The sequence below is a fragment of the Pituophis catenifer genome, unplaced genomic scaffold (genome assembly GCF_029215685.1).
Source record: "Pituophis catenifer annectens isolate HBS135680 unplaced genomic scaffold, rPitCat1.0.hap2 SCAF_14, whole genome shotgun sequence".
Taxonomy (NCBI): Eukaryota; Metazoa; Chordata; class Lepidosauria; order Squamata; family Colubridae; genus Pituophis; species Pituophis catenifer.
In genome coordinates, this window is record NW_027256894.1 from 8023815 (window position 1) to 8051410 (window position 27596).

Consider the following 27596-nt stretch of genomic DNA (forward strand, 5'->3'; position numbering starts at 1 on the left):
GCATAATGTAGGTAGTCCTTGATTTACAACAGTTTATTTAGTGACCTCTCGAACTTACAATGGCACTGAAAAAATGACTTAGAGCTGTTTTTCACACTTACGACTCTTGCAGCCTCCCCATGGACACGTGATCAAAATTTGAATAGCGTGTTTCCCCCAAAATAAGACCCTGTCTTATATTTTTTTTGAACCTTGAAATAGGCGCTTGGCCTTATTTTCGGGGAGATCTTATTATTTTGGGGCACGTGGAGCAAGACGGGGCTCCTCTTGTCGTCTTATCTGATTTCCAGCTCTGTCTCCCTAATCCTAACCAGAGAAAATGGTGGGGACCAGCTATGCATGCGCTTAAATATTTTCGGGGTAGGCTTATTTTCAGGGGAGGGCTTATTTTCAGGAGAGGGCTTATTAGGGGAGGACTTATTTCGGGGGAGGGTTTATTTTCGGGGGAGGACTTATTATCAGCGGAGGGTTTATTTTCAGAGGAGGGTTTATTTTCGGGGAAGGGCTTATTTTCGAGGAAACATAGTATTTGGCAAATGGTTCATATTATTCATGACGGTTGCCATGTCCCGGGATTATGTGATCACTTTTTGTGGCCTTCTGACAAGCAAAGTCAGTGGGGAAGCCAGATTCACTTAACAACCGTGTTATTGTCTTAACAACGTCAGTGTTAAGTCATATTTAACAAATATGGCAAGAAAAACCACCAAATGGGGGCAAAACTCACCTAACAAACGTCTCGCTTAGCAACAGAAATTTGGGGCTCAATAATGGCCATACGTTAGAGACTAACTGTATCTGGCTTTCAGATTGCTGCCTAAAGACAAAGAGTTGGCCATCCTTAGCTTAACACAGCCCTTCCAATTTCTTCCTCTTGTTTTGTCCATCGGTCTCTTATCCTTTTCATCCTGGCAAGACTAAAACAAGGCAAAATTCACTTAATAATTGTCTCGCTTAGCAACAGAAATTTTGGGCGCAATTGTGGTCCTAAATAGAAGACTACCTATACATTCTTCTCGGCCATGGGGAGAAAACAGACCCAGATGACTAATTCAGAAGACTCAGCATTAATCCCAAAGTACTGTATTTTTCAGAGTATAAGACGCAGCTTAGTTTTTGGGGAGGAAAATAGGGGGGGAAAAATCTGCCTACCAGGTATTGTTGTGGCCCGTCAGCTATCTGGCTAGCATCCTTAGTCTGGTCAGCTTCAGCACATTAGTTTGCTGGTTTTTATCCCCTGTTTGAGGATAAAAAACAGCTTCTAAAGCACAACCGATCTTTGGAGAGAGAAGCAATGAGAAAAGCAGGCAAACCAGGGAGATTGCTTCACTCGCTAGTGCCTCCTTAGGGCTAAAAAAAAAAGTTCACAGCTGAGAGTCGGAGAGAGCGGGGGAAGATCGCTTCACTGAAAAATGCTTCTAAAGCACAGCTGAGAGTTGGAGGGAGCAGGCAAAGCACGTAGATCGCTGGCTAGCACCTCCTTAAGGCTGAAAAAAAAAGCTTTGAAAAAGCTACATTCAGAGTATAAGATGCACCCAAATTCTCAGCCTCTTTTAGGAGGGAAAAAAGTGTGTCTTATACTCCGAAAAATACGGTACCCCACAAATTAAAACAATGCTCTCTGGTCAGTTGTGAATGCAGTGAGGTTAATGGTCTTCTCCTTGTCCCAACACAGAGTTAAAGTCATAGAGAAAAGCCCTGGGAAAAATTTCTCTAGAAACGCCATCTTGATTGCTGTTGGGTTCAAACAGGACAAATGCAAACAATCCGTCCTCAGGCTGGTTTATTCAATAATAAACTTTCCTTCCACACCAAAATGTGGGAGATCTTTCGTCAGTTGTGCCCCGCAGGTGGGAGAAACAGAAAGAGGAACCAAACCTTGCTTTGACAATAAATAGGGCTTCCAGTTCATACTTGGCAGATGCTGCTGAGTTTCTTTTCTTTACGATGTTCCTTGTTCTTGTAATAATCTTAACGCATCTCAGAGCTGCATCCCAGAATCATTGCACACGCAGTGTTGGGTTCAGGGGTGAAATTCAATTTTTTTTTCCTTTTCGGTTCTATGGGCGTGGCTTGATGGGCGTGGCAGGGGAAGAATATTGAAAAATCTCCATTCCCACCCCACTCTGGGGCCAGCCAGAGGTGGTATTTGCCGGTTCTCTGAACTACTCAAAATTTCCACTACCGGTTCTCCAGAACCTGCTGGATTTCACCCCTGGTCCGATTCTAATAGTAGCCAGAAGTCTGACACTACTGGAGTTCTCAGCTGCCAATCCTCTGGTTGCACCAGGGGATGTTCCAGATAGAGGTAGGGTAGAATAGCAATAGTAATTGCACTTAGAATTATATAATGCTTCATAGGGCTTCCCAGCCCCCTCTAAGCGATTTACAGAGTCAGAATATTGCCCCCCAACAATCTGGGTCCTCCTTTTACTGACCTCGGAAGGATGGAAGGCTGAGTCAACCTTGAGCCCGTTAGGATCGAACTCCTGGCAGTCGGCAGAATTAGCCTGCAATACCGCATCCTAACCACTGCACCACAATGGCTCCTATGTGATACTTCGAAGGGAAACCCAGCTGAACTCGGAGGATGTGCCCATTCTTTCTATTTAGAGCTATAGCAATAGCAGTTTATAGCCCTCTCTAAGTGGGTTACAGAGCCAGTCTTTTGCCCCCCAGCAATCTGGGTCCTCATTTTACCAACCTTGGAAGGATGGAAGGCTGAGTCAACCTTGAGCCTGGTGAGATTCAAACTGCCAAACTGATAGCAGTCGGTGATCAGCAGAAGTAGCCTGCAGTACTGCATTCTAACCACTGCGTCACCGCGGCACTTATGAAGGTATGAAGATATTCTGGTTGGAGATGATGAAATCAGTCACTTACGTAATTCAGAGCATCTGTCAGGATTCCTGCACCAAGGAGGGTTTTGGCCATGTCTACATAGCCATTCAGTGCAGCATAATGAAGGCAGGTCATTTTTTTCTGGAAAAAAAAATCAGGGGGACATCTTCAGGCAACGCAAGCTCACAAAAATCTACTACAGCTAGTTCTTTACCTATGAAAGAACCATTTATTTAGCGACCATTCAGTTACAATGGCACTGAAAAAAGTCACTTATGAATGTTTCTCATCCTTATGACCGTTCTGGCCTCCCCATGATCAACGGGGGTATAGAAATGATGCAAATAAATAGATAACTCTGCTAAACAACTAATTCCCACAACACTGTCAAACTATTTAATAAGACTGTATTACTATTATTCTTCTCATCCTTCCTAGTACCTACTTCCTTCTGCTTATGACTGTAACCTTGTAGCTTGTATCTTTACAATTATATTGTTTTATTTAGTTTCCTAGTATGATTTATGTTTTTTTTTTAAATTATTTTTTAAACAAAACATAAAACAAATCCATCATCTATTACAATTGCAAACAGTGTGTCAGTCGGTTACAAATCTTTTGTGCTTCATCCCCATATTCAGAATTTACTAATTATCTAATTTCTCATATTGTCAAATCAACATCCTCATTTATCATTTATTTAACTATGGCTTTGTCGCTTCGAAAAAAATATTTTCAAGTATTATATTTATAACATTCATTTCATGTTTCAAATTTCATTTCCATGTTTTATTATCTAGCCGTTGATACTAGTGTGATTTATGTCGATTGCTTATTTAGTATCCTATGACTATCACTAAGTGTTGTATCTTATGATTCTTGATGAGTGTATTTTTTTATGTACACTGTCTAATCACACTTGGCCAATAAAGAAGTCTATTCTATTCTATTCTATTCTATTCTATTCTGTTCTGTTCTGTTCTGTTCTGTTCTGTTCTATTCTATTCTATTCTATTCTATTCTATTCTATTCTATTCTATTCTATTCTATTCTATTCTCTATATATTCTATTCTACATACTATTATGATATATATAATATATTCTATTCTATAAATGAACAAATAAATATTCCTCCTATATGTCTTGACCAAATCTTTCGAATCAATTAACCATACCTGCGTTTGGGCATTGACTTCACAGCCAGCTTCTAGAAGCAGATGGATGCAATCATTGTGTCCTCCCTCAGCAGCTAAATGCAGGGAAGTCATCCCTTCCTGGAAAAAGACAGGAAAAATAAGCCCTGTTTGTCCTTTTAATGCGTGAGAATTAGTTCTCACACAGTCAGGGAAACACAACATAGTAGCATATCTATGAGAACTGCAAAACAGCCTTCTCAGGAAGAAGATGGAATGGGGTAGTTTTGTTGTTTTTGTTAGTTGCGAAGTCATGTCTGACCCATCGCGACCCCATGGACAGCATTCCTCCAGGCCTTCCTGTCCTCTACCATCGCCCGGAGACCTTTTAAGTTCACGCCGACTGCTTCCGTGACTCCATTCAGCCACCTCATTCTCTGTCGTCCCCTTCCTCTTTTGCCCTCAATTGTTCCCAGCATTAGGCTCTTCTCCAGAAAGTCCTTCCTTCTCATTAGGTGGCCAAAGTATTTGAGTTTCCTCTTCAGGATCTGGCCTTCTAAAGAGCAGTCAGGGTTGATCTCCTCTAGGACTGACCGGTTTGACTGCCTTGCAGTCCAAGGGACTCGCAGGAGTCTTCTCCAGCACCAGAGTTCAAAGGCCTCAATTCTTTGACGCTCAGCCTTCCTTATGGTCCAACTTTCACAGCCATACATTGCAACTGGGAAAACCATAGCCTTGACTATACACACTTTTGTTGGCAGGGTGATGTCTCTGCTTTTTAGTAAGCTATCTAGATTTGCCATAGCTTTCCTCCCCAGGAGCAAGCGTCTTTTTGGTTTAGGATTTTAGTTTAGGGGCAGTTTAGGATGATGCAATCTGGAAAGACAACTAAATAGAAGAGAATTTCTGTAGCTCAGGGTTGAGCTGTGAAGTTTTGGGTGCTCTCTGAGCTTGTTTGTTTTCGTGAAGATGGTTTGCTACCTCACCAGGTTATATCTTCAGTTGGGTCCTTGGTTCTCTCTGAGCTTGGTTGTTTTCTTGAAGATGTTTTGTTACCTCACCTGGTTATATTTTCAGTTGGGTCCTTGGTGCTCTCTGGGCTTGTTTGTTTTCGTGAAGATGGTTTGCTACCTCACCAGGTTATATCTTCAGTTGGGTCCTTGGTTCTCTCTGAGCTTGGTTGTTTTCTTGAAGATGTTTTGTTACCTCACCAGGTTATATCTTCATTTGGGTCCTTGGTGCTCTCTGGGCTTGTTTGTTTTCTTGAAGACGTATTGTTATCTCACCAGGTTATATCTTCAGTTGGGTCCTTGGTGCTCTCTGAGCTTGGTTGTTTTCTTGAAGATGTTTTGTTACCTCACCTGGTTATATCTTCATTTGGGTCCTTGGTGCTCTCTGGGCTTGTTTGTTTTCGTGAAGATGGTTTGCTACCTCACCAGGTTACATCTTCAGTTGGGTCCTTGGTTCTCTCTGAGCTTGGTTGTTTTCTTGAAGATGTTTTGTTACCTCACCAGGTTATATCTTCATTTGGGTCCTTGGTGCTCTCTGGGCTTGTTTGTTTTCTTGAAGACGTATTGTTATCTCACCAGGTTATATCTTCAGTTGGGTCCTTGGTGCTCTCTGAGCTTGGTTGTTTTCTTGAAGATGTTTTGTTACCTGACCAGTTTAAATCTTCAATAAAGTCCTTGGTGCTCTCTGATCTTGGTTGTTCCCTTGCAAATGTTTCGTTACCCAATCAAGTAACATCTTCAGTGCTAGCTCTGGAGAAAACAACCAAGAAACATCTGCAAGAAAACAAACAAGCTCAGAGACCACCAAGAACTCCACAAACAACTAAATCATGGCAAGGGGTCAAGATAAGGATGACTGTGTTATACACCTGCCTTATGTTATGTAGCCTGCTTTGGCTATTACTAAAATTCAAGAAAAAGAGTTGGCATTAAATTTCCATGTTTCCTATTGGGGGGGAACATATTTTTCTGTTTTATACTCACTGCATTCTTGTCATCTAGGTCCACACCGACTTCTAGAAATTTCTGTAATACGTCTGCATGTCCATTCATGGCTGCCAAATGAAGAGCTATGTTCTTCTCCTGCAAACCAATATGACATTCCACATTAAATGAGAAGAGTCCTCATGGGGATCCATGGGAGAACAAGCAGAAATGTTCCTCTAATACATTGTTTAGAATTTAGAATAACAGAGTTGGAAGGGACTTTGAAGGTCTTCTAGTCCAACCCCCTGCTTAGGCAGGAAACCCTACACCACTTCAGGCAAATGGTTATCCAACATCTTCTTAAAAACTTCCAGTGTTGGCGCATTCACAACTTCTGGAGACAAGTTGTTCCACATTAATTGTTCTCACTGTCTGGAAATTTCTCCTTAGTTCTAAATTGCTTCTCTCCATGATTAGTTCCCACCCATTGCTTCTTGTTCTATCCTCAGGTGCTTTGGAGAATAGCTTGACTCCCTCTTCTTTGTGGCAGCCCCTGAGATATTGGAACACTGCTGTCATGTCTCCCCTAGTCCTTCTCTTTATCAAACTAGACACGCCCAGTTCCTGCAACCGTTCTTCATATGTGTTAGCCTCCAGTCCCCTCGTCATCTTGGTTGCTCTTCTCTGAACTTTTTCTAGAGTCTCAACATCTTTTTTACATTGTGGCAACCAAAACTGAATGCAATATTCCACGTGTGGCCTTACCAAGGCATTATAAAGTGGTATTAACACTTCACGTGATCTTGATTCTATCCCTCTGTTTATGCAGCATAGAATTGTGTTGGCTTTTTTGGCAGTTTCTCAACCTTGGCCACTTTAAGTTGTATGGACTTCAACTTCTTCAAAGAAGAGCAACTAAGATGATCAAAGGCCTGGAGACTAAACCATATGAAGAACGGCTACCGTTTTTGGATTTGGCTAGTCTAAAGAAAAGAAGAATTAAGGGTGACATGATAGCAGTATTTCAGTATTTGAGGGGCTGCCAGAAAGAAGAGAGGGGGTCAAATTATTCTCCAAAGCACCAGAGGGCAGGATAAGAAACAATGGTTGGAAACTAATCAAAGAGAGAAGCAACCTGGAATTGAGGAGAAACTTCCTAACAGTGGAGACAATTAACAAGTGGAACAGCTTGCCTTCAGCAATCATGGGCCCTCCATCAATGGAGGTTTTGAAGAAAAGATCAGACAGCCACTTATCTGAAATGGTATATTTATTTATTTATTTATTATTTCAATTTGTATACCGCCCTACTCCCGAAGGACTCAGGGCGGTGAACAGCCATGGAATAAAACATATGAATGCAAACTTTAAAATAAAGTAAAACGAATTAAATAATTTGGCTGAAAATTTAAAACTCCAATAATTTAAGACCAAATTTAAAATTTCCATTTAAAAAGGGGAATAGGGGTATAGGGTCTCCTGCTTGAGTAGGGGGTTGAACTAGAAGTTTTTCAAGCTCCCATTCCATTCCATTCCATTCCATTCCATTCCATGTTCTATTCTATTCTATTCTATTCTATTCTATTCTATTCTATTCTATTCTATTCTATTCTATTCTATTCTATTCTATTCTATTCTATTCTATTCTATTCTATGCAGGTAAGTGCAGGGCACGCACAGAGGCTTGGGGATTGCAAAAAACGGGCCTACAGGAAGTTCAGGAAGGGGGCCTCTGGAGGAGGGCCTCCGGAGCCTGGGGAGGCCATTTTTGCCCTCCCAGAGGCTCAAGGAAAGCCTCTGGAGCCTGGGGAGGGCAAAAATGTCCCCCCGCCATGGTGCAGGAGGCTGACTAGGCCACACCCACCCAGCAACTGAACAGAGAACCCCTTGCTAAAATTTTTGAAGCCCACCCCTGGTAAAAAGGGAGGAGGGTTTATAGGGAGGAGGAGGAGGAAGAGGAGGAGGAGGAGGAGGAGGAGGAGGACTGTTGGGTCCTTATTGGTCTCTGAGCTTATTTCCTTGCAGACATTTCATTACCCAAATTAGGTAACCTCATCAGTGCTAGTCAACGCTCTAGCGCTGATAATGTCGCCTAATTGAGTAATGACACATCCGCAGGAAAACAACCAGGCTCAGAGAACAGCAAGGACCCCACATTTCAACCCTGAGCTACAAATATTCTCCTTTATTAAAAAAACAAACAAACAGAGAAAAGGAGGGTATTTCCAATTTCTTTCTTGTGCCTTTTCCCAAACTGAGTTCTCTTTTATTTTTCACTTAACAGTTCTCAAATACTTTTATTAAGATCATCTTTATGTTCCATTACGGCAGTAATGCTAAATCCCCAAAAGGGCCATTTGGTTTTATACACTTCTGTTTTTCATGGCGGTGAAGCCCAAGAGGGCAGTACGGCTGCATCTCGCTGAATTGGACATCCAGTGATGAGGCCACTGCCATATCCCCCAGGGAGGTCTTGTATATAATTACGTGGATTCTGTGTACAGGGAGTCCTCGACTTACAACAATTCATCTAGTGACTGTTCTAAGTTACAATGGCACTGAAGAAAGTGACTGATTGTTGTGGCCCGTCAGCGGCCTGTGCAGATTGTAGCTGATTCCGACAATGAGGAGGCTGGTGTAGTGCTGTGTCAGCAGCCTGTGCAGCTGGCACTCGAGTCGGACAGTGAGGAGGCTGGAGAAGATGTGGTGCCAGAGGCTGGGATTCAGCCAGGGCCTTCAGAACCTCCAGAGGCTCCTTTAAGTGAAGAGGACGAAGAGGAGGAGCCTCTTCTCGATGCATGGGCGCGCAGAGCTGCCAAAGGCTCTCAGGAGTGGCTCCTCAGGAGGAGGTCTCCTCGAGAGTAAGGCTTGGAGCTAATTGGCCTCTCCCTTAGCCTATTTAAGAAGGAACGCCACTTGCAGCAAGCTGTAGGGAACAACTTTAGTTCACTCTCCTTCACGTCTGCAAAATTGCTTCTGGGCTTTCTGACAACTCTAGTAGGACTATGATTACCTTATCTCAGAATTCTGGTAGGCTGTTAAGACAGTTCATTAACAGCCTTTGAATGATAAAGACTAAGTTATTTGAGAAAAATAAGCTTTGTATAGAGTTTTTGTGTGCTGCCTTCTTTGGGGTCCGTAGCTGGGGCAGAACACTGATGCCTATTTTTCACCCTTGTGACCGTTGCAGCATCCCCATTGTCACATGATTTATATTCGGATGCTTGACCACTGACTCACATTTATGATGTTTGCAGTGTCCCGGGGTCATGGGATCCCCTTTTGCGCCCTTCCGATGAGCAAATTCAACGGGGAAGCCAGATTCACTTAACAACCATGTGACTCACTTCACAAATGCAGGGGTTCACTTAACAACGGTGGCAAGAAAGGTCGTAAAATGGGGCAAAACTCATTTAACAAATGTTTCACGTAGGTCGTAACATGGCCCTTGACAAACGTCTCACTTAGCAACATAAACTCTGCCCTCAATTGTGGTCATAAGTCGAGGACCGCCATATACGTTTGCTTCTCTTTTGTCATGTTCTCTTCAGACGCTAAATCAGTGGTGAAATCTAAAATTTGGTGCTACCGGTTCTGTGGGCGTGGCTTGGTGGTGGTGGGTAATGTGACTGGGTGGGCGTGGCCTATTTTTTTTTTACTTTTAAAATTATTTTTTCTACAACCTTTTCAGCCGAAGAGATTGTAGAAAAAATGCTTTTAAAAGCCTCTGACGATCCCAGCTGAGTTGCCTGATTGGCAGAGACTTATTTTCTTTTAAATGCCTCTGCTGATCAGGCAGAGGGATTTAAAAGAAAAAAAAGGGTTTTTTTTCTTTTAAAAGCCTTTGATGATCCCAGCTGAGCCACACAATCATCAGAGGCTTTTTCTTTTTCCTTTTAAAAGCATTTTTTCTGCCAAAGAGGTTGTAGAAAAAATGCTTTTAAAAGTTTAAAAAAAGCCTCTGATGATTGTGCGGCTCAGCTGGGCATGGGGGGGGGGTGGGGGGCGGCGCAGGGATTTTTGCTACCGGTTCTCCAAACCACCCACCTCCATCACTACCGGATCAGGCGATTCAGTCCGAACTGGGAGCATTTCACCCCTGCGCTAAATAAATCAAAAATTATAGCAGGGATTTCTATTGCTTGGAAGCTGAACGGCTCACAAAGAGATGAAATCCAGGAATAATTCTCTTCCTTGTACATGTGAACCTGGACTTGGATCAAACTCTGAATGATTGTTTGATTTGTTTATCTCAATCAGCCTCCTGAAGGTTCCATTGTAGATGTGACTTGTTTAAGCACCAGAAAACAGAGCTATACATGTCTATTTACACAATTTATTTGCCTTCTATCATACCAAGCCTCTCCAGGAGGCATACAATATAACAATATATTTTCTAAACTTTATCTCTATATATAAAAGCCAATCACTCATCACGAAATCTCCAGAACGATAAAGCCTACAAACTTGAAATTTGGCACGTATGTTTCTCTTGGCTTCCAGGTGCTTACTAAGAAAGGATTTTTCAAAATGACCATCAGATCATTAGTATTTCATATACAGTATTATATTCACACGCTCTGATGCTAGACGTTCTACTCCCCCTCCCCACCTGAAAAGAACTCTGTTCCAACTGCCAGTTGCCTTATATTAACACACTCTGATGCTACCCCTTCGCTAAACCAGGCGTGGGCATGGCCAGCACGTGACTTATCTGGCCTGCGGGCTGGGACATTCTACTCCCACTCTCCCTCTGTTCCAACTGCCAGTTGCCTTATATTAACACGCTCTGATGCTACAGATTACACATTCTACATTAAGTTTCAGGCTTTAAGTGTCAATTGATGAAGCCCGAGCACATAGTTTCGTAGCGAAGCACGGGTGTCCAGCTAGTAATTCAATAAAGCTGGCTGCAGCTAACACAGCTGAACCACAGTTCCTTACCTGGATTGTTCTGGCTGTTAAAGTTTAAGCCACCCAAAATCATTTGCAGATGGATGGGTTCTATGTTAAATATGGCAATAAGTGAGCCAGTTTAGTCTGGTGATTAAGATGGGATTAAGAGGTGATTAAGGGTAAAAACTGGGAGACGGTGAATTCTAGTCTCCCATCTTTTGGACAAAGTTAGCTGGGTGATTTTCGGACAGTCATCCTTTACTCATTTGTTTTTGGAGGCACCGATCTACTCATTTGTTTTTGGAGGCACCGGTCTACCCATTTATTTTTGCAGGCACCAGTCTACTCATTTGTTTTTGGAGGCACCGATCTACTCATTTGTTTTTGGAGGCACCGGTCTACCCATTTATTTTTTGAGGCACCGGTCTACCCATTTATTTTTGGAGGCACCGATCTACTCATTTGTTTTTGGAGGCACCGGTCTACCCATTTATTTTTGGAGGCACCGGTCTACCCATTTATTTTTGGAGGCACCAGTCTACTCATTTGTTTTTGGAGGCACCGGTCTACTGCCACACTGCCTTTTAACACTGATCAGCTGTAGGGCGGCCCTTTGAAGCCCCGCGGCAAGAGTTTAAACAGTTTTTTTTCCTTCTAGCCGATCAGCTGGGACTCAGGAGGCAGCAATAGATTGGAGGTGGGGCCAAATAAAAGGTAAGAATAACGCGGGGGGGGGGGGGGCGGGGGGGAGTAGAACTGGTTCAGTGACATCATATTGTCACCTCTACCGGCTCGGCGGAACCTGGTGGAACCCACCACTGGGCCCTGCCCACCCCACCCCTCCCAGGAGTCCCCACGCAGCCTGTTTTGGATGCAGGTAAGTGCAGGGCCTGCGTGGAGGCTCGGGGAGGGCAAAAAACAGTCCTACCAGAAGTTCGAGAAGGCTGGAAACTGGCCCGTTTCTGGCCACTGGAGCCTGGAGAGGCTGTTTTCGCCCTCCCGGAGGCTCGAAGAAAGCCTCCAGAGCCTGGGGAGGGCAAAAGCGCCCTGCCATGGTACAGGAGGCTGACTAGGCCATGCCCACCATGGCCACGCCCACCCAGCTACTGGGTAGAGAACCCCTTGCTAAAATTTTGGAAGCCCGCCTCTGCTTCCAAGCCTGTTTTTCTGTTAATTGTGGAGCGCATAATCAACGTTTATGAGAAAGATAGAAAGCTGGAGGATCCAGAAGATTCCTAGATCTTTGACAAGACAATTCCCAACTCCTTTTTGCAAACCTTGTCTTTGATGCTGTGAGAAGAGCCTAGGCCCAGCAGAAACTCCACCACCTCCAGCTGCCCCTTCTCTGCAGCCAGATGAAGGGCTGTCCTGCCCATCTTCAAGGAGAGAAAGAGTGGGGGGGGGAAGAGGGAGGAGGGGGGAGGAAGAGAAAAACCAGATGATGATCATTGCATATAAAGGTAATCCTCGACTTGCGACCACAACTGAGCCCAAAATTTACGTTGCTAAGTGAGACATCTGTTAAATGAGATTTGCCCCATTTTACAACTTTTCTTGCCACGGTTCTTAAGCAAGTCACTTAACTGTTGTTATCAATATGGTTGTTAAGGGAATCTGGCTTTCCCCAGGACAATGTGACCGTCATAAATATGAACCAGTTGCCAAGCATCTGAATTTTGATCACGTGACCACGGGGGGGGGGATGCTGCCATGGTCGTAGGTGTGAAAAAATGGTCATAAGTCGCTTTTTTCCAGTGCGGTTGTAACTTTGAACGGTCACTAAAAAAAACCCTCTTGTATTACCTGCATTTAATGTTCGTGTCAATGAAAGATGATAAAATGGGCTTGAAGGAATTTTGCCTCAAGAGGCCTTTTGCTCCGAGCAAAATATTATCAACCGATTCAAAGCTGATTGTTTTGTTTTAGCTTTGGTTCTGGATAACCGTGGAATGGTTTGCCATTTGCCTTCAGAAATCGTGGGTGCTCCATCACCGGAGATTTTTAAGAAGGGGCTAAACAGTCACTTATTTGAAATGATATAGGTCAGGGGTGAAATCCAGCAGGTTCTGACAGGTTCTGGAGAACCGGTAGCAGAATTTTTGAGCAGTTCGGCGAACCGGCAGCGGAAATTTTGAGTAGTTCAGAGAACTGGCAAACACCACCTCTGGCTGGTCCCAGAGTGGGGTGGGAATGGAGATTTTGCTATATCCTTCCCCCAGGAGTGGGGAGGGAATGGGAATTTTGCCGTATCCTTCCCCTGCCACACCTACTAAGCCATGCCCACAGAACCGGTAGTAAAAAAATGTGGATTTCACCACTGGTATAGGTTCTCTTGGTTGAGCAGGGGGCTGGAGTAGAAGACCTCCAAGGTCCCTTCCAACTCCTATTCTATTCTATTTTCTATTATTTTCTATTTATTTTCTATTTTCTATTATTTTCTATTTTCTATTATTTTCCGTTTTCTATTATTTTCTATTTTCTATTATTTTCCATTTTCTATTTATTTTCTATTTTCTATTATTTTCTATTTTCTATTCTACTCTATTGATAAGAGAGGAAAAGTTGGTAGTTTTCAAGCTTTCTAAGCCTCAGAGATTCTTTCCACATTGGGAAATTAAAACCTCTAGGTGTCTGCCATGATAGCCAGTATATCACAATGCTGAGATTTAGTTGCAAGATTTGATGTTTTTGTTAAAATGACCAAAGCAGCATGACATCATTATGGTGCCAAATATTGTCCTTTCTGTACTTGTGTGGGATATCATGATGCATACACAAAGAGGCTGCATCTTAGCAGTCCTGGCTGCAATAGTTTGCTGATTGCCCACTCCCCATAGATGCAACTATGGCAAAACATTCTGGAAAATCTTTCTGGCCTTCTGATCAGCCAATTGGAGCCCCAACATTAGGACACATTTAGCAACACTGCCCTGTGGCCAAGCATCAAATGAAACAGTCTATGGAAGGTGATCCTTTTGGTCTGATGGGGCCTTCTGGAATTTTGAGAAGGTGTTGAGGGTGCTCTCAGAAAACGGCCACCAAGGAAGACGTAACCAGTTACAAAGTTGGAAGTGAACAGAAATATCCATCTGGTTTCATATTAGGAGCTCCAAACTACATAGGCCCACCCAATCCCAATTTTACCATTAAATCCTGGTTTAATAAATAAAATGTCTTATTGGGCAAGAAATGTGTCGGGGAGGAGGAGGAGGAGGAGGAGAAGGAGAAGGAGAAGGAGAAAGAGGAGGAGGAGGAGAAAGAGAAGGAAGAGGAGGAGGAGAAAGAAGGAGGAGGAGGAGAAGGAGGAGGAGGAGAAGAAGGAGGAAGAGGAGGAGGAGGAGGAGAAGAAAAAGGAGGAGGAGGAGGAGAAGGAGAAGGAGGAGGAGGAGGAGAAGGAGGAAGAGGAGGAGGAGGAGGAGGAAAAGAAGGAGGAGGAAGAGGAGAGGAGGAGGAGGAGAAGAAAAAGAAGGAGGAGGAGAATTTATGGGTACATTAGAACTTAAAGGCACCATTTTGGGGATCCCAGAACAAAATGATGGCCTAATGGGATCTATCAGCCTTCCCAGTTCATCTAACTGGGGAAAGGGAGTCTACACACAGATTAAAGGTTTACCTTATCTTTCTTATCCAGCCACACATCTTCCAGATCTTCCACGATGAACTTCATCAACCTGAGATGACCCCTTTGGGCAGCACAGTGTAGGAGGTTGTGGCCATTCTGAAAAAAAAAATGAGGATGAGGGATTCAAGGTATGAAGGAATAAATCAGCCACCTGCCCCATCTTGGTCTTCAACTCCCAGATAACACCCCCGTTTAAAGCTGGGACCTCTAAGCAGGAATGTCCTCCTAGGGAAAAGTCAGAAAAGTCAAGATGGAGGATAGTAAGGTTGAGGCCCCTCCCATTTGGAATGCTGGTAAAAAGGAGGTGGGGCTTCAATTACGCAATTGCAGCAGACATTTTAACTTTTTAAAAAATCTCTCTGTCCCCCAGGGGTGAAATCCAGAAGGAAATTTTGAGTAGTTTGGAGAACCGGCAAATACCACCTCTGGCTGGCCCCAGAGTGGGATGGGAATGGAGATTTTGCAATATCCTTCCCCTGGAGTGGGATGGAAATGGGGATTTTGCAATATCCTTCCCCTGGAGTGGGATGGAAATGGGGATTTTGCAGTATCCTTCCCCTGGAATGTGGAGGGAATGGAGATTTTGCAATATCCTTCCCCCAGCAGTGGGGTGGGAATGGAGATTTTGTAATATCCTTCCCTTGGAGTGGGGTGGAATGGAGATTTTGCAATATCCTTCCCCTGGAGTGGGGAGGGAATGGAGATTTTGCAGTATCCTTCCCCTGCCACGTTCACCAAGCCACACCCACCAAGCCACACCACGCCCACCAAGCCACGCCCGCAGAACCGGTAGTAAAAAAATGTGAATTCCCCCACTGCTGCCCTCACCCCCATTTTGCTAAGGCCGCTCCCTCTAGAATCAGTTGCCCCTCTTAACTTTATTAGAGGTCTTGTCTTAAAATAAGGGGAATTGAAAAATACTTTCCAAGATTGAGTTTTCAGAAGCGGAGATCGCGTATTTAGAAAGCAGCTGTCCATATATATATATATTTTTAAATTAGTTCCTTCCCCCAAGTGTGAAATTTCACCATCTGCTGTCAAGCACATGAAAAGCTGTCATGAAAGAAGCGTTTTCTTTTTCTATGCTTTGCAACTGTCAGCTCATGTTTTATTCCTTCTGAGTTAGCAATGATTAAAACATGCGCAGGGTTGCATTTGCTGGCTCCGTACAGTTTTGGGGATGAAAACAATTCCTAGGCTTTCCCCTTAAGCAAACACTGCCGACATGCGTGTCTTGAATGCCCCAGCCCCCAAATTTTCTTTCCTGAAACTACCTTTAGAATAATTTCCTCATATTTCAGCTGGATGTTGTCTCAAAGCTACTTGAATCAACCCAATCCATCTCCTATTGCTCTCTTTCGCTCAAAATGTAGAGCCATCTAGACCCCACCCTAAGCTGTGTTCAAAAGAGCTCTGAAAACTTGGCTCTTTTCCCAGATCTTGGGTTGAGTTTGTGTTTGTGTTTGAGTTTGTCCTTGATTGTCTTTAATAGCTATTTTCCTTCTGGCATTTTGTGTTTTTTTTTGGTACAATTGTTTTTATTTTATGCTACCCGGAGAGATATGGAGGAGAATGGGTTTGGCTTTCTACACTTCTCAATAAATATAATATCGAGAAGCCACTATTGAGTCAGTTGTAAAAGCATCCAGATTTGGTCACCACATGATAAAAAAGATGTTGAGACTCTAGAAAGAGTGCGGAGGAGAGCAACCAGGATGTTTACAGGACTGGAGGGTAAAACATATGATGAACGGTTGCAGGAACTGGGCATGGCTAGTCTAGTCTCCCCTAGAGAAGGGGAGACATAGACATAGTAGCAGTCTTCCAAAAGTTGAGGGGCTGCCACAGAGAGGAAGGGGTCAAGCTATTTTCTAAAGCACCCAAAGGCCAGACAAGGAATAATGGATGGAAACTGAACAAGGAGAGATTCAACCAAGGGTGAAATCCAGCAGGTTCCGACAGGTTCTGGAGAACCGGTAGCGGAAATTTTGAGCAGTTTGGAGAACCGGCAAATACCACCTCTGGCTGGCCCCAGAAATCGTGGGTGCTCCATCACTGGAGATTTATAAGAAGAGACTAAACAGTCACTTATTTGAAATGGTATAGGTCAGGGGTGAAATCCAGCAGGTTCTGACAGGTTCTGGAGAACTGGTAGCGGAATTTTTGAGCAGTTCGGAGAACCGGCAGCGGAATTTTTGAGCAGTTCGGAGAACCGGCAAATGCCACCTCTGGCTGGTCCCAGAGTGGGGTGGGAATGGAGATTTTGCAATATCCTTCCCCCAGGAGTGGGGAGGGAATGGGGATTTTGCAGTATCCTTCTCCTGCCATGCCTACCAAGCCACACCAGACCACGCCTACCAAGCCACACCCACAGAACCAGTAGTAACAAAAAATTAGATTTTAAAATTTAAAAATAATTGGATTCAACCTAGAAATAAGGAGAAAATTTCTGACAGTGAGAAGAATCAACCCACGGAACAGAAGTTGCCTTTGGAAGTTGTGGGAGCTTCATCCCGGGAAGCTTTCAAGAAGAGACTGGACTGCCATCTGTCAGAAATGGTGTAGGAACTCCTGATTAGGCAGGGGGTTGGACTAGATGACCTACAAAGTCCCTGCCAACTCTGTTAATCTGTTAAACAGACCTGGCTGGATATGGTGCATGGACAAAGCATGGTGTTTTCACATCCAGAAGACCCAATATATTTTTCCCCCTGCAGATCTTGATGGCATACGAGCCTGTTCCCAATTTTATTGATGCCACCATGACGGAATGTGCATTGTGTCCACACAATGCACATTCACCCTCTCATAATGTCACTGTTGTCAGCATTTCAATCTGCATTTACTCTAGTGCTGACATAAGAAGGAGAAGAGGGGGCAGCTGGCAAGAGGACGCTTGACATTTCACCTACTTATTTTCCTTGAAGATAATATCCCCTAGGAGATGAGATGGGAGGGGGGACATTCCTGGGAGCTTAAGTAGTAGATATGGGGAGAGTGATTTGGAAGAAGGCCAATGAGACGCAGAGAATTGGGGAACAGAAAGGGAAGGTTTAGGATCAGGAAGTCAGAGTTGGCTACGCCACGATTGGGGCCAGATTGTCGTGCTTAATAAAATGAAAGATTTCTTCAAAGACTATCTGTTTGGAAATGCAATTTATTTTATTTGAGACGACATTGAAACCTGACAACTGTCATGTTGCACGGAAGTATGCTAAGAAGGGAGTTTGCATCCCGATGTCGTGATTGCCTCCTTTGGATATCCATGTTCTTGCATTCACTTCTTCCTATGGAGCCCCCAGATATGTCAGCGGAGGCCCCCAAGCCAGAAAAAAGAACTACCTTACCTTATTGACACAGTTGGTTTTAGCACCAGCGTTAACCAGGACCTGAAGGACACGTAAATGACCAAACCAGGCAGACAGAAGAAGTGCGCTCATCCCAAACTGGAAAACAGGAAGATGAGAAAAAGAAAATTAGAACATAGAATTATAGGGCTGGGAGAAACCTCAAAGATCTTCTAGTCCAGGGATCAGCAACCTGCGGCTCTGGAGCCGCATGTGGCTCTTTCACCCCTCTGCTGCGGCTCCCTGTCGCCAGTAAGCTCCACAATTGATAGGGCTTTCAGTTAGGATAGGTAGAGGAAAAAGGACACCGCGCTAGGAGGAGACACTATGGTGGCAGGAACCGGACTTCTGGTTGGCTCCAGAATTGAATGGGGGGTGAGGGGTGCAGGGCTTCCGGTTAGGACCTTTGTGGCTCTTGGAGTGTTTAAGGTTGCCGACCCATGTTCTAGTCCAATTCTCTGCTCAAGGCAGCAGACCTTATACCATCCTGCTTAAATGGTGGCTCTATCTATGTTTGGAAGCCTCTAGTGATAGAGAATCCACAGCTTCTAGAGGCAAACTGTTCCACTGATCAATTGTTCTTACTGTCAGGAATTTTCTCCTTAGGTTGGATCTTTCTTTAATAAGCTTCCATGCGCGCTGTTGCCAGCTGCTCTTCTGGTTTCCGGTGCGCCAGCTGGTCTTCATGGGCACTGAAGCACTGGAAAACCACCAGAAAAATGGCCAAAAAACAGGCTGTTTTTAGGACATTTTCAGGCCATTTTCCGGGCTGTTTTCTGGTCATTTTTGGACCGTTTTCAGGGCCGTTTTCAGGCAAAAAAATGGCCTGAAAACAGCCCAAAAACCAGTAAAAAACCAGGCATGTGTGCACCGGCCAACTGGTCTTCAGGTTTCCAATGCTCCGGCGTACGCACATCAGTGGTGGGTTGCCCTCGGTTTGGACCGGTTTGCAAGAACCGGTGGTAAAACTGGCGGGAGGCTCCACCCACCAACCCGGACTTTGTCAGGAAGCTTCTGCGCAGAAGTGTGTTTGGTCCCGTTGCGAACCAGTAGTAAAGATAAGTAGAACCCACCCCTGATGCACATGCATGCATAGCCACGCATGTTTCGGTTTGGGCACTCGGTGCCGAAAAGGTTCACCATCACTGCCCTATATCATCTTTGTTGCTTTTCAGCAACAAAACTGTATCTTGGCCAAAGAAGCAGAAAGTCAAATGATCTTGATTTCCAGAGAAACGTACAGTGTTAAAGGAATGCAAATGACAAGATAATCTCATTTTCCTCCACACCCAAAAAGTCAATAAAACAAGCTTTGGAAAGAAAGAGCATGAAAACAAGCCGACGGAGGATTAAAGTTCCGGCAGTTTTCCCCCAAAAAAAGGATTGCTTCAAAATAGTTATGACGTTAAAAATGTACTCTCCTAGCTTCTCAAACACTGAAAAGTGTTTGAGAAGCTAGAAAAATTCTCTGAATTTAAATGACATTTTTTGGGTGAGAAGGAAAAAGGAAAAATAAATGTTTATTTCCCTCCTCCCTCCCCTGTTTTTTCAGTGTGTACATCTTGCTTTCTTCGCTGTTCTGTCTCAACTCGATGTTCATTAGAGTGAAAGCAGGTGCTAAATATCCCACTTGGTGGAAGTTTTGATTACAACAAATCACTGCTCTTGGGAAAAAGACAATTTAATCCAATCTGATGCCCTGTCTGGGAAATTCTATAATGCAGCAGTAGGTAATGAAAAATGAAGGAGGGGAAAAACAGTCCAGTGGTGAATAGTCTATTCCAAAAGTGCTTTTTCCAAAAGGCAATTCAACTTTCTTAGGTTTTCTTTTTCTTTTTTTCTTTTCCTTTGAAAACATTTCTCTTCTCCTCCAAGAAGCTTCTTCAGTTCTAACTGACTGGTGAGGAATGGTGGGGAATTGTTTTCAAAGGAAAAACAAAAAAAGTCCCATTGCCTTTGGGACAACCATGACTTGGACGATTGCGAATCTCCACAGATGAACAATCTATTGTTCTATCTGAATGGTCCTATGTTCTGTGAAGAATCTCGTTCCCCCCCCCCCAAATAAAGACCCTTCGGGATTCTTCGGGATTAAAGATGTGTAGTAAATTCAACTCAGTGCGAACAAAGGCACCTGGACAGGAATGGAATGACTGAGCCGTGGTGGTGCAGTGGTTAGAGGGCAGTACTGCAGGCTACTTCTGCTGACTGCCGGCTGCCTGCAATTTCACAGTTCGAATCTCACCAGGCTCAAGGTTGACTCAGCCTCCCATCCTTCCAAAGTGGGTAAAATTGAGGACCCAGATTGTTGGGGGCAAATATGCTGACTCTGTAAACCGCTTAGAGAAGGCTGTAAAGCACTGTAAAGCAGTATATAAGTCTAATTGCTATTGTGTGCCGTGTTGTTGTTGTTGTATAAAGGATGCAAATTACACAACATGCATCATTTTCACTCTAAGGCTGCTGTGGATATCGGCTAGTGCCGTGATGGCGAACCTATGGCACGCGTGCCCAAAATGGCACAGGAAGCCATGTCATCTGGCATGTGTGGCATCGCCAGTTCCTCTTCTGGATTTCTGGCGCGCATGCATGAGCGATGATCAGCTAGCCTTTGTGCGTGTGGCAGTGCTGGAAACTGGAAGAGCTGGTCTTCCATTTTTTGGTGTGAGCATATATGCTGGCCAGCTGATCATTGCACGCAGATGTGTGCCAGTCGCCGGAAGATTAGCTGGCCGGCGCGCATGTGCACACCAGAAACCGGAAGTTCATTTCCTGGTGTGCGCATGCCCCCTAGGCAGCTCCTCTTCCTGGTTGCGGCCCAGACAAGTGCCACTAGCCCATCACTGGACTAGTGTGTTATAAGCAGACCCCCACTCCAAATAAAGGCATGTTAGTCATTACGTTCAAGCTAGTAAACCAAGCATGGAGAAAAGCTCACACTGTCTTCATCATTCACGCCGGCCTCGTGTTCCAGGAGAAGGCGGACTGCCTGTTCATGTCCAGCTCCTGCAGCCCAGTGGAGAGCGGTCCTGTCTATCTGGAAAGAAAGAGAAATTAAGCAGGGGAGGAGAAGGGAGAGCCATTTTGTGCCCCTTGTTTGTCTCTGCCAAGGTTGCGCAGGTCTAAAGTCACCTGCATTATTTTCTTCATTAGCTTAGTCTTTCTGTCAATAGGCACACTCCTGTTTAAAATGTTTTTCTATCTTCTTTTCCTTGTCTTATTTTTCCCCCCCAAATCCAGTTTTAAATCCGAATGGAAGATTTTTTCCAAGGCTTTAGGTTTGATTTTTAAAGAGCCTTGGTAGTACAGTGGTCTAAGGCACCCTGTTATTAAGCTGGTTATTAAGACCAGCTGCCTGCAATTACTGCAGGTTTGAATCTCGCCAAGGCTCAAGGTTGACTCAGCCTTCCATCCTTTCTAAGGTAGGTGAAATGAGGACCCAGTTTGTGGGGGCAATAAGCTGACTTTGTATAAATATACAAAAGTATGAAGGCTATTGCTTAACGCATTGTAAGCCGCCCTGAGTCTCCGGAGAAGGGTGGCATATAAATCTAAATTAAAAAAAAAATAAAGTTCCGGGTTTTTTTCTCTCTCCGCTTTAGTCCTTCTGTGCCAATTAGTCGCCAATCTTCCTCTACAATTTTTTCAAGCAGTCAAAGACTTTTTTTCTTTTACCTGTGAGTTGGCCAATTACTCACCCGGTAACAATACTCTGTTCGATTACCACTCCTACATTCCCCCTTTCTGATCGTGGCCATTCTGGCTTGTGACAGCTCCTTAATGGTTGCCTTCCTTCGCCGACGGGTCGAAGACTAATGCTGGCATTTCAGGGAACTTGCTCATTCCTTATCCGTGCCAGCCAGCGTCTTCTTTATTCGCTGTCTCCACAAGACAGCTATGATCCCTGGGGATCCCCAAAATCGGCTAGGATATTGGTGTTTTCCTGGAGCTCCAGAATCCACACCGTATCGCTCAATACCGGCCAAGCCCCCCCAATAGACACACTCCTAAGGAGCAAGCTAAAAGAGGCTGCTGAGCCTGGATCACCACAATGGTGATTTTGCTAATGCCAAATGTCTAGGGAGATTCTCAGTCATCCAGGTCACGGTTGTCCCAAAAGATGCTTTTTTCCAAAGGCAACTGGACTTTGTTTTTCCTCGAAGATGTTTTGCGTTTCATCCAAGAACTGAAGAAGCTTCTTGGATGAGAAGCGAAATGTCTTCAAGGAAAAACAAAGTCTAGTTGCTTTTTGAAAAGGCATCTTTTCGGACTTGCCAGTGCCAGTTCCCTCTCCTTAGTCTCTGCTCCTATCCAACTAAGACAAATTAGGAGCACTCAGTAGTAACACTGGTGGATCTGAAAGAGCCCTGGAATTTACAAAGGCAGAAACCTGATGGCAACTTCTGAGTGAAATCTATCTCTTGGTTGTCTTTTGTTAGGGACAGTATATCATCATCATTTAACGACCCCAATAATCCCTTGCAGGCTGGAGTCTGGGCAACTGAATGGAGCTAGCAGAGCATTTAATGGCCGGATGCCTTTCCTGTCGCCAATGCGGAGTTTTGTTCAGCACATATACTCTCAGTGTGCCCAGAGAGAGAAATATCTGCCTCTACCTAAGATTGAACTCACAACCTCCTGATTGTGAGGCGAGAGCTCCACCTCTAGGCCACCGCACCACTCTGCTGTTAGGGACAGTATATGTGGACTGTAAATCCGTGCATGACCACTAGGTAGTAGCTATGTGATGCAGACCATATCTCTTAGCTCCCACCTAGTGGCTGATCAGCTATCTGCAGTCCTGAGATGAAAACCCAGATCTTGTAAATCCACAGGAAGACATTTTTACAACCACACTTACATTCCACTTGTTTGTGGGGTAGGACTCAGGGGTGAAATCCAGCAGGTTCTGACAGGTTCTGGAGAACCGGTAGCGGAAATTTTGAGTAGTTCGGAGAACCGGCAAATACCACCTCTGGCTGGCCCCAGAGTGGGGTGGGAATGGAGATTTTGCAATATCCTTCCCCCAAGAATGGGGAGGAAATGGAGATGTTGCAGTATCCTTTCCCTGGAGTGAGGTGGGAATGGAGATTTTGCAATATCCTTCCCCCAAGAATGGGGAGGAAATGGAGATGTTGCAGTATCCTTTCCCTGGAGTGAGGTGGGAATGGAGATTTTGCAATATCCTTCCCCCAGGAGTGGGGAGGGAATGGGGATTTTGCAGTATCCTTCCCCTGCCACACCCACCAAGCAATACCCACAAAACTGGTAGGGAAAAATTTTGAATTTCACCCCTGGTAGGACTGCTTTGGAAAGGAAAAAGTACAACTTGTCCTCCAAGCTATAGAGTTACCCTCGTTATTTCCTGAATCTAGCATTGGTTACCAGATCCTGGCACTTTATTATCAATTAACCAGTGGAACAGAAGTTGCCTTCAGAAGTTGTGTGTACTTCATTACTGGAGGTTTTTAAGAAGACAGATGGACAGCTACCTATCTGAAACGGTATACGGTCTCCTGCTTGAGCAGAGGGTTGGACTAGAAGACCTCTTAAGGTCCCTTCCAGCTCTATTCTGATTGATTGAAACACCTGGGATAGGAGACCAGCAATCTCTCAATAGAATTTGTCCCCTCCGTTTATTCTTCCCGTCTCTTTTTCCATGCCATCCCAATTTGCCAAAGTGCATTCCACAAGTCACCCGAAGCATCACGCTTTGGGATTTAAATTTCGAGAAACAGGGAGACGGAGAGGTACAAATGTTTGCCCAATGAATGACCCCATTCTATACCTCCCGCGCCCAGTGAAATACCCACGTTATTCTTCGCTTTGACGTCAACCCCTCTCTTGATCAGCTCGACCATGGACGCTGTGTCGTTTCGTTTGGCTGCATCATGGAACAACTTCTCCGAAAGGAGCACTTGGAGAGAAGGAAAGGGCTTGTTAAAGATGGTTAATAAAATGAAAACAGCTGTAGGGATTCATTTAACCATCGTGGGAAGAAAGGTGGTAATAATTGGGCAAAACTCTCTCTAACAACTGTCTGGCTTAAGAACAGAAATTTGGAGCTCAATTCTGGTTGTAAGTTGAGGATTCCCTGCATATCATGGCCATTCTGTGGTTTTACCCAGTTCCTCAGGTCTCCTGCTTGAGCCGAGGTTGGACTAGAAGACCTCCATGGTCCCTTCCAACTCTTATTATTCTGTTATTCAAATTCTGGGCGGGGTGGAGGGGTTTGCATGCAGACCAGAAGGTCAGCACAAAATCCCTTTCAATCTTCATTCATCACAACCACCTTACTTAGCCCTAGTAATTCTGGCCCCAATTCTAAGAATAAAAATCCAGGACTACCAAGGTTGATGTCAGCACTTCAAGCTGCATTTACTCTAGTGCTGACATAAGAAGGAGAAGCGGAGGCATCTGGAAAGGGACGTTTGACTTTTCACCTGCTTATTTTCCCTGGAGATAATATCCCCTAGGAGATGGAATGGGAGGGGGGAAATTCCTTTGAGCTGGAGTAGTAGATTAGGGGTACAGTGATTTGGAAGATGGCCAATGAATGCAGGGGAGTGGGGAACGGAAAGGGAGGGTTTTGGGTCTGGAAGTCAGCGTTGGCTGCGATGTAGTCGGAGTTAGAATGTCGTGCTTAATAAATGGGAGTTTTTCTTCAAAGACTTTGTTTGAAATGCAATTTATTTGAGACGACCTCAAAACCTGACAGTTGGTGTTTTCTCTGCTGCTTTCAGAGGAGGGGAGGGTGCAGCATAGAAGGAAAAATAAAATAAAATTACAAAAGCTCTCCCGTAGCTTATTTTTTTCTCTTTACGCCCCACCTTGGAAACACTCTCTCAATTGTCCTTCTATTGTTTTACTGCATTTGAAAAGGGTCATGAAGCATGATCAGGAAATGAATGCAGAAATATGACCTACTATGTATTGTAAATCCTCTCCCTTTCTAGGTCGTAATTTATGGAGAAAGAACTGTTTATATGACTCATTGCTGAGTACAGTGGAACAGCACTGTAATAAGTCACATTAAGGGACATACAAATGGGCTGTGTGTTTCTTTGTTTTGTTGTGACTAGCCCACCAGCCTGCCGTTCTAAGTCACTCCGAGACACTTTGAATAGTGAGACGGGTGGCATACAGATAGTCCCCGACTTACGACCACAACTGCCCCCCCCAATTTCTGTTGCTAAGCAAAATGGCTGTTAAGTGAGTTTTGCCCCATTTTACGAGCGTTCTTGCCACAGTTGTTAAGTGAATCACTGCCGTTGTGAAGTTAGTCCCATGGTTGTTAAGTGAAACTGGGTTTGTTGTCAGAAGGTCGCAAAAACGGATTACGTGACCCTTGGACACTGTGACCGTCATAAATACAAATCAGGTGCCAAGCATCTGAATTTTGATCACGTGACCACGGGGATGCTGCAATGGTCGTAAGTGTGAAAAATAGTCACTTCTTTTTTTTTTAGTGCTACTAGGACTTCATAAGACGAGGATTACCTGTATAAATGTAATAATATAACGTAATAAATAAATAAATAAAATCCAAAATATTCTTGTACCATCAGGATATAAATCTACAACAACCCCCTCTTCCTTTTCTCCTCCTCCTCCCTCTCCCTAAACCAGGCGTCAGCAACCTGTGACTCTGGAGCCGCATGTGGCTCTTTCACCTCTCTGCTGTGGCTCCTTGTCACTCAAAATATGTGTCACAAAAGCCAATGTGCAACACCCGCCGGCACGCAATTTATTGAGCTTTTCAACCCCTGGTAGGCCAACCATAGATAAATCCAAGAAAAGAAAAGTTTCAGAAGAAAACAGAACATTTAATTCAACTACATATGCTAGTTTTATGGCGGCTCAAGAAATAGTTAGGCACGCGAAGGGTTTTGTGGCTCCCGGTGTTTTCTTTTCTGTGGGAAATGGGTCCAAATGGCTCTTTGAGTGTATAAGGTTGCAGACCCCTGCCCTAAACCAACCGCAACCACAACACCTAGAATCACTCCTCTGGTGAGATTGGCAATCATCTCAATTGCTGATATCAAACAAATAAGAAAGTGAGAAAGTAAAAAAGAAAAAAAGAAAAAAAGAAAAGAAAAAGAGAGAGAGAGAGAGAGGGGGGGGGAGGGAGGGAGGGAGGGAGGGAGGAAGTATATTTTAACTCATCCAATGGGTTTAGCTTGTTAGTTCAGCCCCTGTGATTTGAAAATGAAACATTTGGCTTAAAGTTTGCAAACCGGACAGTTGTGCCATACAGCAGGGGTCTCCAACCTTGGCAACTTTAAGCCTGGCGAACTTCAACTCCCAGAATTCCCCAGCCAGCAATTTGCCAAGGATGGAGACCCCTGCCCTACAGGGCAAAGGGACAAGCCATTCATACCAGCCTCTAAACCAGTGGTTCTCAACCTTGGAAGCTTGAAGATGGGGGGACTTCAACTCCCAGAAACCCCCAGCCAGCACCGCTGGCTGGGGGATTCTGAGAGTTGAAGTCCCCCCCATCTTCAAGCTACCAAGGTTGAGAAACACTGCTCTAAACATTGCCAATATGATTCCAACTCCCCAACCCATCCACCCCGGGTCATAATTTTCTATCCGTTGAAGTCAATGGCTTGATAACACAGGGCGGGGAGTTGGAAGAGGGGTGGGGGGTGGGACCCCAAATACTCAAATTATTACCCACCATCCTAGAAACCAAGGAGTTTCTGCAGACCCTTGTAGGCTTTTGACCCTGAATTAAAGCCGTTTGGGGGCAACGCCCCACCCCCCTTCCCCAGTCTTCTAATTGCCACCCCCCCCACCTTCGCCCCAATCCGAAAAGGTTGTGTGCTTTTTGCTTCTAGGAGTTGCAGGAGTTGGATGGATCACACACACACACACACACACACACCCGTCTTTTCACGGATGACAAGCAGGCTGAAGATCTGGGCGGTTGTGCTGGAACCCAGCAGGGATCTGGTTGCCTGACTAGCTAGGTGGCTCGGTGGCTAAGAGACTGAGCTTGTCGATCAGAACAGGTAGGCAGTTCGGCGGTTCGAATCCCTGGTACAGGTTCTCCTGCGTGAGCAGGGGGTTGGACTAGATGACCTCCAAGGTCCCTTCCAATTCTGTTCCAGTTACTGGTCGCTGCTTCGGGCCACCCACCATCCTTCCTCCGGCTCTCGCCCCACCAATGCCTCTTGGAAGGGACACCTTTCACCTCCCTCCCTCCCTCCCTCCCTCTCTTCCCCAGCCAGGGGCAGGGACCGTTTGGAGGGACCCCCTTCCTTCTTCCCCTTCCCCACGCGCGCCTTTCCCTCGCCCCATCCTCACGCGTGTCCTCCTCGGAAGCCAAGTCGTCCTCCATGCCGCCGGCAAGCTCACCGCCCGAGCATCCCCGTCGTTCCAGGGGACGCCCCTTCGAGGCGGACGCGGCCGAAGCCGGGTTAGGCACGCGCTTGGTCCGCCCGGGGTTGCGGCTGCGGCTCCGGCCTCCTCCGTCCCTCCGTCCCCAGCCGGAGCCGGGCTAAAAATAGCCTGCTTAAGCGTCGCCCAGAAAAGGGAGGCGATGGGGACGGGGGGAGGGGGGGGCGCCGAGGACGAGGCTGCACGCGGCCGCGCTCCACGCGCGCTCCCGTGGCCGCGCCCGCGCCCGGGCGGGCGGCACCCGCTTAGCTCGAATGGGGCGTCTTGTGGCCGTGCCCGAGGGACCCGACGGGCTAGCAGGGAAGGGCAGGAAGGTGAACACGGAGGAGACCCGGCCGGCGGTTGCTGGCTGTTTTTGTTTTTTTCGCTGCAGCAATTTCTCCGCCGAGTCTTCCCACAAATTAGATACAGTGCATG

At 45.1% G+C, this 27596-nt stretch overlaps 1 protein-coding gene across 1 annotated transcript in view; it reads right to left on the reverse strand.

Moving 5' to 3' along the window:
• The window catches only part of ANKDD1A (ankyrin repeat and death domain containing 1A), a 42333-nt gene extending 15213 nt beyond the window's left edge, over positions 1-27120 (reverse strand). The window contains exons 1-10 of the mRNA XM_070953812.1: positions 27087-27120; positions 23587-23694; positions 20716-20810; positions 18424-18477; positions 17778-17876; positions 14422-14526; positions 12086-12184; positions 5970-6068; positions 4018-4116; positions 2884-2982 (exon numbers count right to left, since the gene is read on the reverse strand). Of these exons, the coding sequence (XP_070809913.1) occupies positions 2884-2982; positions 4018-4116; positions 5970-6068; positions 12086-12184; positions 14422-14526; positions 17778-17876; positions 18424-18477; positions 20716-20810; positions 23587-23694; positions 27087-27120 (891 nt within the window). The remainder of the gene's footprint in view (positions 1-2883; positions 2983-4017; positions 4117-5969; positions 6069-12085; positions 12185-14421; positions 14527-17777; positions 17877-18423; positions 18478-20715; positions 20811-23586; positions 23695-27086) is intronic.
• Between the last annotated feature and the right edge of the window lie 476 nt (positions 27121-27596).